The sequence below is a fragment of the Phodopus roborovskii genome, unplaced genomic scaffold (assembly GCF_943737965.1).
Source record: "Phodopus roborovskii unplaced genomic scaffold, PHOROB, whole genome shotgun sequence".
NCBI classification, from domain to species: Eukaryota; Metazoa; Chordata; class Mammalia; order Rodentia; family Cricetidae; genus Phodopus; species Phodopus roborovskii.
Window position 1 is genome coordinate 28,386,050 of NW_026126407.1, and position 15,596 is coordinate 28,401,645.

General features: G+C 52.8%; 1 protein-coding gene and 1 long non-coding RNA gene across 4 annotated transcripts; one reads left to right on the forward strand and one right to left on the reverse strand.

Annotated features, from left to right (window-relative positions):
* Positions 1 to 305: 305 nt before the first annotated feature.
* LOC127219323 (uncharacterized) lies at positions 306 to 3,224 on the reverse strand. The gene is made up of 3 exons (XR_007834266.1): positions 3,038 to 3,224; positions 2,108 to 2,290; positions 306 to 589 (listed from the first exon to the last, which is right to left on the reverse strand). It is a non-coding gene; the product is annotated as an uncharacterized LOC127219323 (long non-coding RNA).
* Positions 3,225 to 3,247: 23 nt separating this feature from the next.
* Positions 3,248 to 10,853, forward strand: N4bp3 (NEDD4 binding protein 3). 3 transcript variants are annotated; one of them, XM_051180756.1, is made up of 5 exons: positions 3,248 to 3,538; positions 7,871 to 8,218; positions 8,477 to 8,989; positions 9,548 to 9,805; positions 9,938 to 10,853. In XM_051180756.1, exons 2-5 carry the CDS (start codon positions 7,901 to 7,903, stop codon positions 10,463 to 10,465), a joined length of 1,617 nt encoding a protein of 538 aa, XP_051036713.1. In that variant the 5' UTR covers positions 3,248 to 3,538; positions 7,871 to 7,900; the 3' UTR covers positions 10,466 to 10,853. The 3 variants fall into 3 exon arrangements, with proteins under 3 accessions (XP_051036713.1, XP_051036715.1, XP_051036714.1); XM_051180758.1 differs by having other exon boundaries at positions 3,250 to 3,538; positions 9,551 to 9,805; XM_051180757.1 differs by lacking the exon at positions 3,248 to 3,538 and adding an exon at positions 3,804 to 3,947.
* The last annotated feature ends 4,743 nt before the right edge of the window (positions 10,854 to 15,596 follow it).

The following is a 15,596-nucleotide window of genomic DNA, read 5'->3' on the forward strand; positions in this document are numbered from 1 at the left end:
TTCAATGATAGGTCCTATGCTTTAGCCTTGAAAACACACAGAGGAAGACATAGGCATGCTAGGGGAAGAGGAAGTCCTAGATTGTGACTGAGCCTACTTCCCTACAGGGTCAGCTGGTCCTGTCTGCCTTGCCATTACCCATCAGGTAACCAGGGTAACAACATGCAAGGCCTTAAAGCCAGGCAGTATCTGTCAGTCAGGCCAGCTGTCTAGAGGCAGGAGATGGTCTTAGCAGTCTGGAGTCTCCAGTCAGTGTAGAAGGCGGTGACAAGAAGCCTGTTCCTAACCTTCCCTTGCTTCCCTGGATGACACTTCTCTTCAGGCTGCCCCAGCCTCTGCCCCAGCCCCTCAGCTCTACAGCCAAGCCAGGATCCTTACCTGAAGACAGTCCTGAGTGTTCTGTTCTGTCAGGACCCTCCACCTCCTCTTCTGTGTTCACTCTTGATGTCTCTGGGCTCCAGAGATCCAGTCCTTCCTCCTAGGATGCCTGAGACACAACCACCATCCTCCTCCACTGTTAGCTTGGTATAGGGGAAGAACACTGGACAGCGTGGGAAGAAACCACAGGAACTTGGGTAAAGTACTGCATCTGTAAATATGAAAGGGGTTTGGGAAGGGGAGGGATGTGGGCTTGGGTCTTACTGAACCAGAGTCACCATCAACACTTACAGATGGGGAAGGTGGGGTGGCTCAGTGGGCAAAGTCCTTGCTGTACAGGCCTGAGGACCTGAGTTCGATCCCCAGAACCCATGTAAAGGTAGAAGTAAAGAAACTGAGTTCACAAAGTTGTCCTCTGACCTGCACCTACATGCACACACATGTACATCACACAACAACCATAATAATTAGTATTTACAGAGCCAGGGCACATATAATCCTAGTATTATAATGTGGGAAACAGGGGTTCAGGAGTTCAAGCCCATCTTCTGCTACAAAATGAGTTCAAGGGCAGCCTGCCTTATCCAAGACCCTTTCTCAAACAAAAAAGAATCTAGGATTTAGCTTTGACTTCTTTTTTTCCTCAAAAAAAAAAAAAAAAAAAATTTTTTTTTTTTTCCCTTTAGAGACAGGGTTTCTCTGTAGCTTTGAAGCCTGCCCTGGAATTTGCTCTGTATACCAGGCTGGCCTTGAACTCACAGAAATCTGACTGTCTCTACCTCCGAGTGGTGGGACTAAAGATGTGAGACTCTACAGCCGGCTCCAAGTTAGTTCTTTATAACCATTTCATGAACTCCCAGATGACACACTTCTTTTGCCTGGGTGCCTATAACTCAACCTCCCCACTTTTCCCAGCAAGCAGGCTTGTGTGTGCAGCACCCAGTCCGTCCTGGTGCACACGCTTGCCTTTAGGCATCCTACACAGGCCTGCGGCATGTTCCGTGCGGCACATCTAGGCTAACGTGTATGTGTCACCTCAGAGGGTCTCTCAGGGCTTTGTCCTCCCTAGAGAGCTCATCTCTTCGCTCTGGGCCACAACATCATGAGTGCACTTTCCTGGGGAAACATTAGAGTTCTGCCCTTCTGCTAGGCTACTTACCCAGAGAGGCCTTTCCTCAGGTACCCGAGGCAGTGTCCTTGCCATGAGTGTCCATCTCAGTAGCCTCTCCAGTACTGAGATAATGAAAAGCTGTGAATGAGTTTTCTTAAAGAGAAAACCCCAATGCTTGACATTTCCTTTGTTAGGAAATTGCCAACAGTAGAGCAGAAAGCAGAGGCTGCAAACTGGTACCTGTTGAGCCACAGGTGACATTTTGTTTAATTAAGTAAGTTTTGCATGACTTAACATTATGTTTGAATTTGGAGTGCTGGGGACTGAACTCAGGGCCTCATGCATGCTCTGAGCTCATGCTCTACACTGAGCCACACCAAGCCCTCTGAGACATTTTAAAGGGAATAGCAGAAAGTGCTGCGTCCATTGCCTGACACCAAGGTGAAACCCCACAACTAGCAAGGAATCACCCCCACTTCTTCCCTGCAGTGTCTAGTCTAGCACTAATCTGCACAGTCTGTCCATAGGGTTTAACCTACTTCACAAAAGTGAAATGACTCCGCACACAGCCTTTTGTGGGCAGTTTCTTTGATTTAGCATCACTTCTTAGAGGCTTACCTGAATTGTAGCATGGGATGACACTCATTCCTTTTCTGTGGTAAATAATATTCCACTGAATGGGCGGATCACATTATCCATTAATGGGTGGAGGGTTTGATCTGTTTCCTCCTCTGGACTACTATGAACACCTGACTTCAAGTTCTTGTTGGCATACCTGGTTCTTTGGCCATATATATATACCTGGGAATGGAAGTGGTAAGTAACATTCTAAATCTAGGTTTAACTTATTTATTTATAAATAAATTTTTTGAAATCTTAAAAAGAACGCCTTGCCAGGAGGTGGTGGCACATGTCTTTGGTTCCAGCACTGGAAAGCCACAGGTAAGTGGACCTCTGAGTTTGAGGTCAGCCTAGTCTACAGAGTGAGTTTCTGGTCAGCCAGGGCTACACAGAGGACCCTGTCTGGAAAAACCAAACACACACACACACACAACACACACACACTGTGTGCCTGCGTGAGTTAATGTGCACCACGTGTGTGCAGTGTCCCCAGAGGCCGGAGGTGAGACACTGGATCCCAGGGAAGGAGTAATAGAGGGTTATGAGTCGCCACGTGGTGCTGGGAACCAAACCCGGGTCATCTGATGTTCTTAAACCACAAAGTCATCTCTCCACCCTCGCCCATCTGTGTTTAACTTCTTATGGGAGAAAAGGCGTTCTAACTTCCTGAACTTGAATTTGTTGGGTGTCCAGCCTTCTGTTTCCGTCCCGCTACTACCCAGCCCATGTGACTCATTTACATTATCGGTCTGGCCCCTGAAGGCATCTGAACCTGCCGCCCCTAGAAGGCATGGGAGGCAAACTAACCTTCCTCCAAAATAAAAGCCCTGCGCTCAATCCAGCTGCCAACCACTGGAGACGCCGACTGTATACCTTTTCGGCTCTCGGGGAACTACTTGGGTTTCAGAAGAGGAAAGTGGTGCTTACCTGAGAAAGAGGCGGCGTGGAGCAGAGACGTGACCATCCCACCCCAGCGCGCCAGTTTGGAAGCTGGTTCGGGAAGGAAACCGGGAGAGGCGGGCGAGGCCCGGAGCTGGAAGAGGAGAAGCAGCTGGGAGACGCGGGCTCTGGAGCCTCGGCTAGACCGGAGTCCACCGAGCTGAAGCACGCCAGCGACAGCAGAGAGAAATCTTTCAACCGGGGGACCCAGCCCCTCTGCACCAGCGAGCCGGGGCGGGGCTCAGGTCGCTTGGGGGCGGCGCCGGTGCCCGCCCCCCACATCCGGGGGCCGGGCCGGGCTCTGGGGCTCGCGCCGAGCGGGTGAGTCAGGCCGGGTTTTCCCTCCGCCTCTGGGGCCAGAAGAGTGTCGCCCAGCGCGTCCTCTGCCCGCGGATCAGGCTCCCGCGCCAGTCCGAAGAACCTGCAAGGATAAAGGTTCGAGACTGAACAGGGGACTGCAGCGCGCCCTGAGATCTCGGCGCCAACATGGTAAGTGGGCTGGGCAGGTCGCCTAGGTCGTTCTCAGACTCTGGCGGGGGTGGCAGGAGGCGGTACGAGCTCCGGTGTCCTCCGCTCCCGCGCATAAGGCTGATCTGTGAATGCGCTTTCCGTGGAGCATCGCCCGAGACCCCTGCGCCGCAGCCAGGAGGGGCAGGCGCCCTTGGCACAGGAGTCTGACCTCGGCCTCCGCCTCCTGCAACAGCTCCAGGCAGGCCCCGCAGACCGCGGGCGGGATTTGCGTACCCCACCCCGCCCCCCTGGGTAGCTCTGGGCCTCCAGCAGTTCTGGTATCTCTCGATTTCTCCACTGCCTTCCCTGGCGTAGTTCCACCAGGATGGCCAACCTGTCTTCTCTGGCACCTTCCCGGGAACACCACTCACCTGCCCTCGCCCTCAAGGTATCATCTTCCTGCCCCAGCCTCCTATCCTGTCTGGTCCTCAGTTGAGGACCTGCGAATAGGGGATGTCCCGAGGTCCGGGACTCAGTTCCAGTCCTGACCTCAGCCTTTGACAAAAGTGAGGACCGGGACCCTGGCTCTATTCAGATGGGGACCTGGGACATCCCCACCCCAAAAGTACAGATTGGGCATGACTGTCCTTGGGAGGAAGCAGAGGCGGGAGGTCCTCCTGGACCTGGTAATCAGCCTCCTCCCAGGCTCTCCCAAGCAGGGCTCCTCTGCCGACTGGCTGCGTGTGGGTGTGTATGTGCGAGACTGTGAATGAAAGCGACCAGCCAGCTCCGACACCGCCTCTAGCAGTTTCCAGAGTTGAGAGTCCCTAAACCGGCGCCACTTCCACTTCTTCCTACCCTCTTCCCCAGGGCGACCTAGGAGGGATCTCTGGCAGTGGGTTAAGTCCATCCTATCCAGCCTAGCCATAGATGCCCTTGGGAGAAAGAATCATGGGGGCTGGGCAGGCTAGATAGACAGACAGCAGAGTATGCTGGTGGAAGGTGACCCCTAGCTGAGACAGCTGGGTGTAGTATAGAGGGCTTTACTGTGGGGGATCCAAATTGGCCCTGTTAGACTCATCCCTCAGTCTCCTATCTGTAGACAGGATCCTTAGTGCCCTGTGTGTCTCCTCTGGCCACTGTGGAGACATTATGATGTGACATTATGAAATAGAAGAGAAACACGGAAGCACTGTGCATTGAGCGAATAATTCTGCCAAGGGGGCAGGGTATGCCAGCCACCCCCACCACTTCTCAGGCTGTCCCCATTTTTGGACTTGGGACATTCCAGTCTCATTCCTCTGGGGCAGCTGCAGACACACCCCTCAGAAGGGCTGATCCCCCAGCAGGTGGTGTGACCCTCCCCTGGGGCACTCTGGTGGGACTAAAGGCAGTTCAGCCTGACAGTACTGGCACATGGAGGTTGAGGTGCCCCCAACCCAAAGGAAATGCAAGGAAAACTGCACCTAGGAAGCCAAGGGCACTTCCTCCCATGCAGCTAAACGTGACCTTGGTCACATCATTTCACCTCTTGGTCTCCTTGTTTCCTCTGGTGAAGCAAAAATTAACTGTGTTCACCTCCTGGGTGTGTTTGGAAGAGGTGCCCAGGATCTGGTGCTGGGGTGCCCCACTGTGTACCTCTGTTTAGGGATTTCTGCCCTGCTGGCTAATCTTGGGGCAGAGGAAGGCAGGAATGAAGGGTACTGCTGTGGCCAGCCGAGTGATGGTGTGTATTCTGCCCCTTACAGAGCGCCAAGCATTACACAGGCCACAGCGCAGGCACTTGGTGGGAACCCCGCTTGCTGCTCTGCTCTTCTCCCCCAGAGGTTGGGAGGCAACTTGCCAGCTCTCACCTCCACCCCCACCAACTCGCAGGCCACAGAGAGCCCACACAGCTGCCCTGGGCTGAGCAGGCAATCCCAAGGCTTCTAAGCAACGGGAGGGAAGGAATGTATGGGTTGGGGGAGGGGCAGAGGTAGGTCTTTCGTGAAGAGGGTCTGTCTCCAGACAGACCTGGGTGGCCTGGGGCCTCAGCCCTGCAGATGGAGCAGACAGTGCCATGTGAGAGACCTTGAGTAGTGTGTGTAGCTGGTCATCTTGTACAAACTGTGTTGTCTGCTGTTGGATCCCACTGTCCTCAAACACACTGTCCTCAAACAAACACACGTTTCTGCGTGGGACTGATACTCTGACACTGTGTTCTAAAGCCATTTACATAGTTGTGGCTCAAGGCCATGCTAGTTCATCTCTGGACCTGAGTGAGAGAGACCTTTTGGTGGGTGCCATAGAGTGCCAGTTTTTTTTTTTTTTATTTTGTTTTTGTTTTTTCTCATGAGATTGGAAATGAGTGTATCTGCACAGAAGAAGGTGAGGGTGCATATGTTTGGCAGTGTCCCCAACCCCTGGGCACACAGGACTTAATAGTTTCCGAAGCCATCTCACCCCTGTTGCCTCTCTGTCAGTTGTCATGACAGAGGTAAGGAAGGCAAGGCAAGATGCAGAGGCAAGCATCTAACACACACACACACACACACACACACACACACACACACACACACGAGGGAAAGAGGTGGCTGAAGACAAGATCGGTCGCTTTCCTTGAGTAGTAACAGAACATTTCACATGCAGTGATGTCTCACAGGGTGGGTTTGTCAGGGTAAGGCAATGTTGAATAGGGAGGCAAGGTGACCCCATTCTAGTCTCTTGGTTGTGGGTGACACCCTGACTCCTGCTAGACACTTAGCAGCTGTGGTATTAATCCCAAGAGCTTGCATTTAAAAAAGAGGGGGTGCTGGAGCCATAGTCTCCTTGAGGCTTCTGCAAAGTGCCATGTTACTCTAGTAGCCCTGGCTCCAGTAGTCTTCTAACCTGGTTGAGTCTCTTGAATTTACAAAGCTTGTGACATCCCTAGAAGGATATGACTCTGGCTGGGCAGCGTGTCTAAACTCAGACTTGCACCCCAATTTGAGTGGTGTAAGAAAGTTATTCAGGAGAGGGCTATGACTTTTTTTTTTTTTTTTGCTGAGGATGCAATTGAGGGCTATAGAGTGGAGCAGGGACAAGGCCTGCCCTCCGTCTACCAGAGAGAGCTTTGTCTTTCACAAACACAAAGCCTGGAAATGGTTGAGGATGGGGCCTCCTGACCACCATTGTTTGGAGGTGGGAGTGGGTGTCCCGGAAGCATATTGGGTGGGTGGTGGTGGGTACTCCCAGTGGCAGCCTGCCTGCCAGGCATCTGCTTGGCATTGGGAGCAGCTGTGTGTGTGAGTGGGAGGCAGAAAAGGTGCCATTCACCGCCAGTTGTTTGCACTTAACCGTATGCCAGGCAGTGGGTGTGGTACAGGCACCGGTCTCCAGAGTGTTGGGCCTCAGAGCATGTGAGGAGTCCATAAGCCTGGTCCCTTGGTGTGGAGTTGGAGTGTGTGACTAAGCTCAGCCTCGGGTGTTCTGTGTTGATCGGGGCTTCAGGCCAGACCTAGACTAGGTACCTGGTCAGTTTCTTCCCCCTTCCTTTCAGCCTCCCTAAGTGATAAAGGCTGTCTGTCACTACCTTTCTGATCCCAAGGAAGACAAGAAGAGATTAGGCATGGCTGAGGTCACAAGCTGCCAGCTCCCAGTCCAGGCCCTGGGGACCTGGCTAGTGACAGCTACCAGCAGAACTCAGTGTGGCCTTACAGAGAAAGGGTGCTTCTCCCCTCTGCCCCCATCATCGCCTAAACACCTGTTCCGGAAACAGCCATTGTTCTTCCCCTTAGGCTCTTCCTGTGTGCATCACCATCCTTCCTCCCCTTGGGCCTTTCCTGTTTGTATCCCTACCACTGTATTCCACCTCCCAGCCCCACCCATCCAGATGTTTCCTTGGGGAAACCTCTGATCCTTTGAGGGAAGAGGGGCTTCCCACCTAGAGAAGGAACAGACCTCCTCCAGTCCTGGTTTGCTGTGCTTGCTTCCCATGCCACAAATTTAGTGGAGAACCTGTCAGAAGTAAGCAGGACCATAGGTCAGACAGTGCCTGAGTCCACCCTCCGCCCTTTGTTGGCCTGGTTCTAGGAGGAGGGCCTTGTCCTACTGCCTAGGAGTCTCTCCTTCCCTGCCTTGCCCCTACATTGCACAGCAGACCCCTATCTGGAGCTGTTCCTTTAGGTGTCCCAGTGGAAGCCCATTTGCTTCTCTCTGGACTTAGTCTGACACAGTGTTCCATGCACACTTTCTCTTGCCCTTCTGTGGATCCTATCCTGTTCACACATATCTGCCTCTGATGGGCCTGGGCAAATTGAGGAACTAACAGATGGCAAGCGTCTGGTTTTAGAGCATCTGCGGACTTGGGTACCGAGTGCCCATCTGCCACTAATGGAGCCTTTTGATTCCCAGAATCAGCTACCTGTGCCCTGTTGAACCTTCATGGCCACAGCCTCAAGCCCTGCTGGCATTGCCATGGGCAGCGTAGGCAGCCTGTTGGAACGGCAGGACTTTTCCCCCGAAGAACTTCGGGCTGCACTGGCTGGATCCAGGGGCTCCCGGCAGCCTGATGGGCTCCTCCGGAAAGGCTTGGGTCAGCGCGAACTCTTCAGCTACCTGCATCTCCCCAAGAAGGATGGCAAGAGCAGCAAGCGAGCACCTCGGAATGAGCCAGACTACGCTACTCTCTACTACCGGGAGCATCCTCGGGCTGGTGACTTCAGCAAGACCTCCCTGCCTGAGCGGGGTCGCTTTGACAAGGTGCATTGCTAGTGTGGGGGTTGGGCCCATCTTGGAGACCATGATGCTGGGTGGTCAGCTGGGAGGCCCTGACAATAGGCTAGGGCAGGCTGAGGTGTGAGACGTCTGCTCCACATGAGCTGGCCTGAAGCTTGACCACTGCCTCCCTGTGACATGTACCCTGTATTCTAAGAGGGGATCCTGAGGGCCTTTCAGGAACATCAGGTAGGCAGAAAAGAGTGACCAACCCAACTCATGCCTGAATTCTTTTCCTGGCAGTGCCGGATTCGTCCGTCGGTGTTCAAGCCTCCTGTGGGCAGTGGGAAAGGCTTCCTGTCCATGCAAAGCCTGGCAGCCCACAAGGGCCAGAAGTTGTGGCGAAGTAATGGCAGTCTGCACACGCTGGCCTGCCACCCACCCCTGAGTCCTGGGCCTCGGGCCAGTCAGGCCCGTGCACAGTTGCTTCATGCCCTCAGCCTAGACGAAGGTGGCCCCGAGCCCAGCCTTTCAGACTCTTCCAGCGGGGGTAGTTTTGGCCGTAGTCCAGGCACTGGCCCCAGCCACTTCAGCTCCTCCTTAGGCCACATTAATCACCTTGGGGGCTCATTGGACCGTGCTTCAAGGAGCCCCAAGGAATCTGGACCTCTGGCTGTACTGAGCTGCCTGCCTGAGCCACCTCCCCCCTATGAGTTCTCCTGCCCCACTGCCGGGGAGGTAGCCGTGTTGCCTGAGACCTGTGAGGAACTCAAGAGGGACCTCAGTGACCAGGATGTCTCTAACCCCTTTACTCAGGTGAGAGAGCCCCTGCCCTGGCGTGGTTTGTCGCTTAGCATTGAGAAATAGACCAGATTAATTTCTGACAGCTGGCACAGCTGGGGGTGAGGACAAACCATCAATAAGGCCTAAGCATAGTATGATGTTGAGTCCAGTTGTACGGTAGAGACAGTGGAACAATGAGATGGGAAGACACCTGTAGGCTGGGACTATAGCTCAGGGGTAGTGTGCTTGCCTAGCATGTGTGAGGCCTAAGTTCAATTCTCAGCACTGGAAAGAAAAATTCTAGCCTTGGCTATTCCTCAGCTACATATCAGGGATGCCCTGTCACTTTGGTCCTGTCTGGGAATTGTGTAGGAAGAAGGAGGGAGACAGCCACTGTGAAGATCATGTTTTAGTAACACTGCCTGTGGAGAGCCTCTTTGGGCGTGAAGCACGCATGGCCAGGACGCTGGGCTCTGTGGCCTAGGTGCACAAGACATTAGTGACAAGTGAGCATTGTTATTAGGGGGCAGGCCAACTATCTAAATCTGAGTGAGGCTGTGCCCACCGTTCACCAGTTCCTCTTTTCCTCAGCAGGTGCTAGAGGAGCGCCAGCGGTTGTGGTTGTCTGAGCTGAAGCGCCTGTATGTGGAACGGCTGCATGAGGTGGCCCAGAAAGCTGAGCGCAGTGAGCGTAACCTCCAGCTGCAGCTGTTTATGGCCCAACAGGAGCAGCGGCGCCTGCGCAAAGAGCTGCGGGCTCAGCAGGGCCTGGCCCCAGAACCCAGGGCCTCTGGTCCCCAAGTGGAGGCTGACCCCAACGTCCGATCAGAGGAGGAAGCCCGATGGGAGGTAGGACACCACCCTAGGCATCAATTAATGTCTCATTGCCCTGGTCCCATACCCTGTTGCCTCCACCCTGGAGCTGGCCCCGGTATCACACTGTGTGGTTGGCCTTTGCTCACAGTTTCTCACTACCCTCAGGTGTGCCAGAAGACTGCAGAGATTAGTCTGTTGAAACAGCAGCTTCGGGAAGCCCAGGCAGAGCTGGCACAGAAGCTGGCTGAGATCTTCAGTCTGAAGACCCAACTTAGAGGCAGCAGGGCACAAGCCCAGGCTCAGGACGCTGAGCTGGCTCGGCTGCGGGAGACAGTGCGCAGCTTGCAAGAGCAGGCACCTCGGGAGGAAGCTCCAGGCAGCTGTGAGACTGATGACTGCAAGAGCAGGGGACTGCTGGGGGAGGCAGGAGGCAGTGAAGCCAGAGAAGGGGCCGAGCAGCTACGGGCAGAGTTGCTGCAAGAGCGGCTTCGTGGCCAGGAGCAGGCGCTGCGCTTCGAGCAGGAGCGGCAGACTTGGCAAGAGGAAAAGGAAAGGGTGTTGCGCTACCAGCGCGAAATCCAAGGGGGCTACATGGACATGTACCGCCGGAACCAGGCACTCGAACAGGAGCTGCGGGTGCTGAGGGAGCCCTCTACATCCTGGAGTCCCCGGCTGGAGTCCTCCAAAATCTGACACTAGCCAAGTGTGCTGACAGCAGGCATGCTATGAGAAGATACCCTGAGATGGCAGGCTCCTCCCTAGCACTGGTCTGAGGCAGAATCTGTAGAGGCTAGGTCAGGGATGGGAGGCCCACCCAGAGGAGGGACCCAGCAGGCAATGGGCTGGATAGGGTGCCTGCCCCAGAAGCTATGGCAAAGTCTTGGTGGCAGAGAAACAGACCCGGGCAGGGCCCAGCCCTGCTCCCTACAGTGGGTGTGGCCCAGGAAAGTAGGTTGGTGCCATCCAAGCCCCAGCCCCAGGATGCAGAAGGGCAGAAGTGAGGGTGGCCTGAGGTCTTTCTCCATGGAAGGAGCCAGGGGTGGGAAGACTGGCCTCCAGAATAAAAGCACATTTTTTTTTTTTTTTTTTATGAGGAGGCCCAGTTGATGACATTGTCCTTGGCCTGAGTCCAGAGGGTCCTGGATGGTCAATGTGCCCGGCCTTGAACCTAGGCTGTAGCTCTGTGGTCGTGGTGGGAAGGGTGTGCCCCTGTTCTTGTGTGGTGGAGGATGGAGGAATGTTATTCCTTGCTTCCATGACACACAGTCCTTAGCTGCTGTGTGGGCTGCAACCCCTTTCTTCAACACCATCACATGTTTGAGAAGAAACAATGCCAGAGAAACAAAAGGATTGGTCCACAGAGGCATTTTGAGAACACAAAGTGTTCTGGTGGGATGTCTAGACCCTGGGTGCCCAGGCAGCTGCTGGGTTTGGACCCAGCTCAAGACAGCTTCCTCTGTAACATGTTAAAAGCTCCTGTGGCTTCTGCCACATTCGGCTGTGGCATGCCCTTCCCTCTATGGCCAGGAGCCAGAGGCAGGTGCAAGAACTGTGGGTAATTTTCTAGGCAGTAGAGGCCTGTGGGGTATTTTATTTATGCAGATCTGTTTGTGTTGTAGAAAGCTCCTGGAAAGCAGTCCCTCATTCTGTACCTGACCTCAAAACTGACCCTTTAGACCCCCTGCTTCCAGCTAAGGTCCCAGGTCCTCTGAAACCCTCAGCCGCCCTTACCTTAGCAGTGTTACACATCCTAAGGACTTTGCTCTCCTTGGGTTAGTGACTGATATAGCTGATATCTCTGCCTATCTCCTTATTTACCTTTTTTTTTTTTTTTTTTTTTTTCCTTCAGGGTTTTGTTATGTGGACCAAACTAGCATGGAAGTCTTTGTAAACTAGGCTAGCCTTGAGGGATTCTGCTGCCCAAGTGTTGGAATTGTGGCCCTGTGCTCCATGCACCTTAGTCTGCCTGCTTTCTTTTGCCTTGTTTTAGACAGGGACTCCCATGCTGGCCCTGAACTCAAAATCCTCCAGCCCCTGCCTCCCAAATGCTGGGATTATAGGCATGCACTTGCATTTTGGACTCCCTTCCTCTAGAGCAGTGGTTCTCAACCTTCCTAATTCTTCAGTCCCTTAATACAGTTCCTCATGTTGTGGTGACCCCCAACCATAACATTGTTGCGTCATAACTAATTTTGTTACTGTTATGAATCGTAATGTAAATATCTATTTTCCTATGGTCTAAGGTGACCCCTGTGAAAGGGTAGTTGACACCCTCCAAATGGGACTAGACTCAGAGGTTAAGAGCCAGTTCTCTAGAGATACATCACTTTGTTGCAGATATGCCAGGGGAATAACCGCTGCAAACTTACTGTCTGCCTAGTTGGCTCCTTGTAGTCTTGGAGACACAAGGCAAATTCACTGTGCTTCCCTGCTCTAGGGGAGACCATAGCTGGTTTCTTTTATTGTTGTTTCTGTTTTTTCCAGACAGGGTTTCTCTGTGTAATAGTCTTGGCTGTGTTGGAACTTGCTTTACAGACCATATTGTTTTGATTTTTTTTTTTTTTTTGTTCGTTTGTTTATTTTTTGAGACAGGGTTTCTCTGTAGCTTTGGAGCCTCTCCTGGATCTTGCTCTGTAGACCAGGCTGGCCTCGAACTCACAGAGGCCTGCCTCTACCTCTGACTCCCAAGTGCTGGGATTAAGGTGTGTACCACCACTGCCAGCTTGTGTTGGTTTTTGAGACAGGGTCACGAGATGTATCGCTAATTGTCCTGGAACTTAATATATAGACCAGGCTGACCTTGAACTCACAGAGATCCACCTACCCAACTGAACACAGCCAGTTTTTTTTTTGTTTGTTTGTTTTGTTTTTTTGTTTTTGTTTTTGTTTTGTTTTCCAGTCCCTTCGTTGGCACTGTTCAAGAATCCTTTTAGGCTCCTGTCACAGAACTCTAGATCTCAGGCCATGTCTGTGAGACTCTGAGGCCCAGCAAGTAGGTGCCAGGGTTTAGGTGACCAGCTAAGGTCTGTGACACCTAAATGATGGGCCCCACCCTTTTTAGGGTGGAGGATTGGGTGTGAATTGTCTGTTGCAGGGATGCTGTGTTTATGATCTGTGAGTGGCAGGTGTGTGTGTAGATGTGCTTGAGGGTGGTAGGTGTGTCCAAGGGGGTGTGTTTGGGGCCCTGTCCCGAAAAGCCAGCTCCTGGGTGGAAGCCAGGAGTGCTTCCTGGTTCTTTCCCTTCCATTTCTCCCCAACTGTTCAGCCCTTTGCATTGGTCACACTAGGTAGACCCTATATCCCATAGTTCCCTGGGAGTAGCTGAGACACACATATGCCCACACCTGAGCTCTGGTCCCCACCTGAGGGAAAGCAGAAGTGGGTTAGGCTAGCCAATCCCCACAGACCATGGTTCCCGCTTCCATTTCCTAGGTCCCTGCAAATGCAAGTCTCTGGGCCAGTAGACCCCTAGAAGACCTTCCCCTAACAGGTCAGATTTTAGCCTGAAGTCTGAGTTACTTCCTCCCCAGGGCCAAGAGCCAGTAGGGCTAGGTGCCCACGTGCCCACCTTTTGGTGTACCCACTCCACAGTGCACTTCCCCACCCAGCAATTACTACCTGGGCTGGCCAGTAGAGCCAGCGGGGGTGGGTGGGCGGTACCAAAACTTGGCAGTGGTGCCAGAAACCAAGGCCAGGCCCAGATGTAGGGGGGGGGAGGGTAGCCCAGAACTAGATCTCTCTTGTTAGCTCACCCTTGCTTGGCAAACCAGTTCCCTGGTCCCCAAGCAGGCTGGGTGGCTCTGGGGCCAGCTGGTCACAGAAGTCACAGTTACTGGAGAAGCCTGTCCCTGTTGCCTCTGGAGGACCCCTGGCCCAGCCAGTTCTATGTGAAAGTGTAGTAAGCCCCTCACACTACTTTCAACTCTAGTCTCTGGATCCCTCCTGTTCACCTGATGTTTCTTCCCCTTGGCCAATCACTTAATAACCCACCGCCTTCCAGAACCTTCCGTCTTCAGGTGACTTTGGCTCTCTAGAGAGCCCACTCCTGTCTGTCCTGGCCCAAATCAGGGTTTTCAGGGAGAAGAGATCGTTCTGTCTGGAGCTCTTGGGGGAATAAAAGAAAGGTTTAGCTGGGGCACGCGTGGTTGGGTCCTGTGTTCAAGGTACCACACAGAGGCAGCCAGCACTTGGAAAGAAAACTTCACAGAGCTCCCGGTGGCTGTCTCCACCAGGTGTTTCTGTTCTGCTCTAACTGTTGACTTGCCTGATTCCATTAAGCTGTGAGCATTGTCAAAGCAGGGTGGTGGCCTCCATTTTCCTTCAGACTGTCCTGTCTCCACCTCCAGAGTTAGGGAGGTAGAATATGGAAGCAAGAGTGACCAGACTCCTCCACTAACTGGTATGGCTTTGAGGTGAGGGCCTGGGGAATGCTTTAACTCTAAGCTATTGATAGGCAGTAGTTCTAGGTCAGGTCAATGCCAAGTTCAAGCCTTTAGCATTAAGTCACCATTGAGCCCTTGGGCCAGATGCACCTCACTGGTGAAGAAGATAATGTGTGTACTTTGGGGAGGAGGATGAAGATGTCTACACTACTGAATGCTGTTTTAGATAGCAGGGACGGGCAGGGGATGAAGAAGACGCAGGGCTGAAGAGATAGATGGCTCATCAGGAGAGGCCTGGTTGCTTTTCCAGAAGACCAAGGTTCTATGCCCAGTTCCTACAAGGCGGATCATAACCACCTGTAACTCCAGGCCCAAGGGACCCGATGTTGCCCTCTTCTGGCCTCCACAGGTACTGCATTACACGATGCACAGACATACATGCAGGGAAAGCACCTACACGCGAAAGATATTTTTAAGCAGAGGAAAAATAATCCAGAATGTCTCCCCCGACACACACACAAGATTTCTCTGTGTATCTTGGCTGTCCTTGAACTCTGTAGACCACGCTGGCCTCAAACTCTCCTGCCTCTGCCTCTGCTGGAATTAAAGGCATGTGCCACTGCTGTCCAACTGATAATTATTTTTGAGACATAGTCTTATATAGCTTAGGTTACCCCCAACTCTGTAGCCTAGCCAAGGGTGGCTTTTTTTTTTTTTTTTTTTTTTTGGCCAAGGTTTCTCTGGAGCCTGTCCTGGAACTAGCTACGTAGACCAGGCTGGCCTTGAACTCACAGAGATTCACCTGTCTCTGCCTCCCGAATACTGGGATTAAAGGCGTGTGCCACCAAAGCCCAGCAGGATGGCTTTTTAAAAATACTTTTATTTATGTTTTTATGTATGTCTGTGTGTATGCATGTCTGTGCACTTGAGTGCATATGCCTGAGGAGGACAGAAAGCATCAGAGCCCTTGGAGCTGCAGTTACCGGTGGTTGTGAGTGGTTCAGTGTGGGTACTGGGGACTGAATTTAGATTCTCTGCAAGAGCAGTTCATGTTTTTAACCCCAACCTTGAACTTCTGATCCTCCTGTTTTCAAGGGTCCACCTCCTCAGTTGTGGGGTTACAAGTATCACCATCACATCTGATTTAAGTAGTGCTGAGAAACCCAAGCCTTCCTGTTAGTACTCTCCCAAGTGCTACATCCCCAGCCCAAGATTATAATTCGTGAGACAAAAGAGGCAAGGTTCCCTGGGGCTCCAGAGAAGAGTGCCTTATTTATTCTATGCAGTGGGAGGAGGTAAGGCTCCCCCAGGGCTGGGATGGCCAAACTGACCTTCACTGAGTCAGGAGTGCATTTCTGAGCAATGTGGAGGGCATCCTGAATGAATTTGGACTTGGATGTAGCAGGAAGTCTGGGGTGAGCTCCGGGAAAGACAACATCCTG

What these genes read in the sequence shown, in the direction of transcription:
- N4bp3 (XM_051180756.1), top strand. Translation starts at nt 7,901, where the DNA reads ATGGCCACAGCCTCAAGCCCTGCTGGCATTGCCATGGGCAGCGTAGGC. An exon ending in AGCGGGGTCGCTTTGACAAG is followed by an intron (nt 8,219 to 8,476) that starts GTGCATTGCTAG and finishes TTTTCCTGGCAG; the next exon opens with TGCCGGATTCGTCCGTCGGT. An exon ending in TCTCTAACCCCTTTACTCAG is followed by an intron (nt 8,990 to 9,547) that starts GTGAGAGAGCCC and finishes TCTTTTCCTCAG; the next exon opens with CAGGTGCTAGAGGAGCGCCA.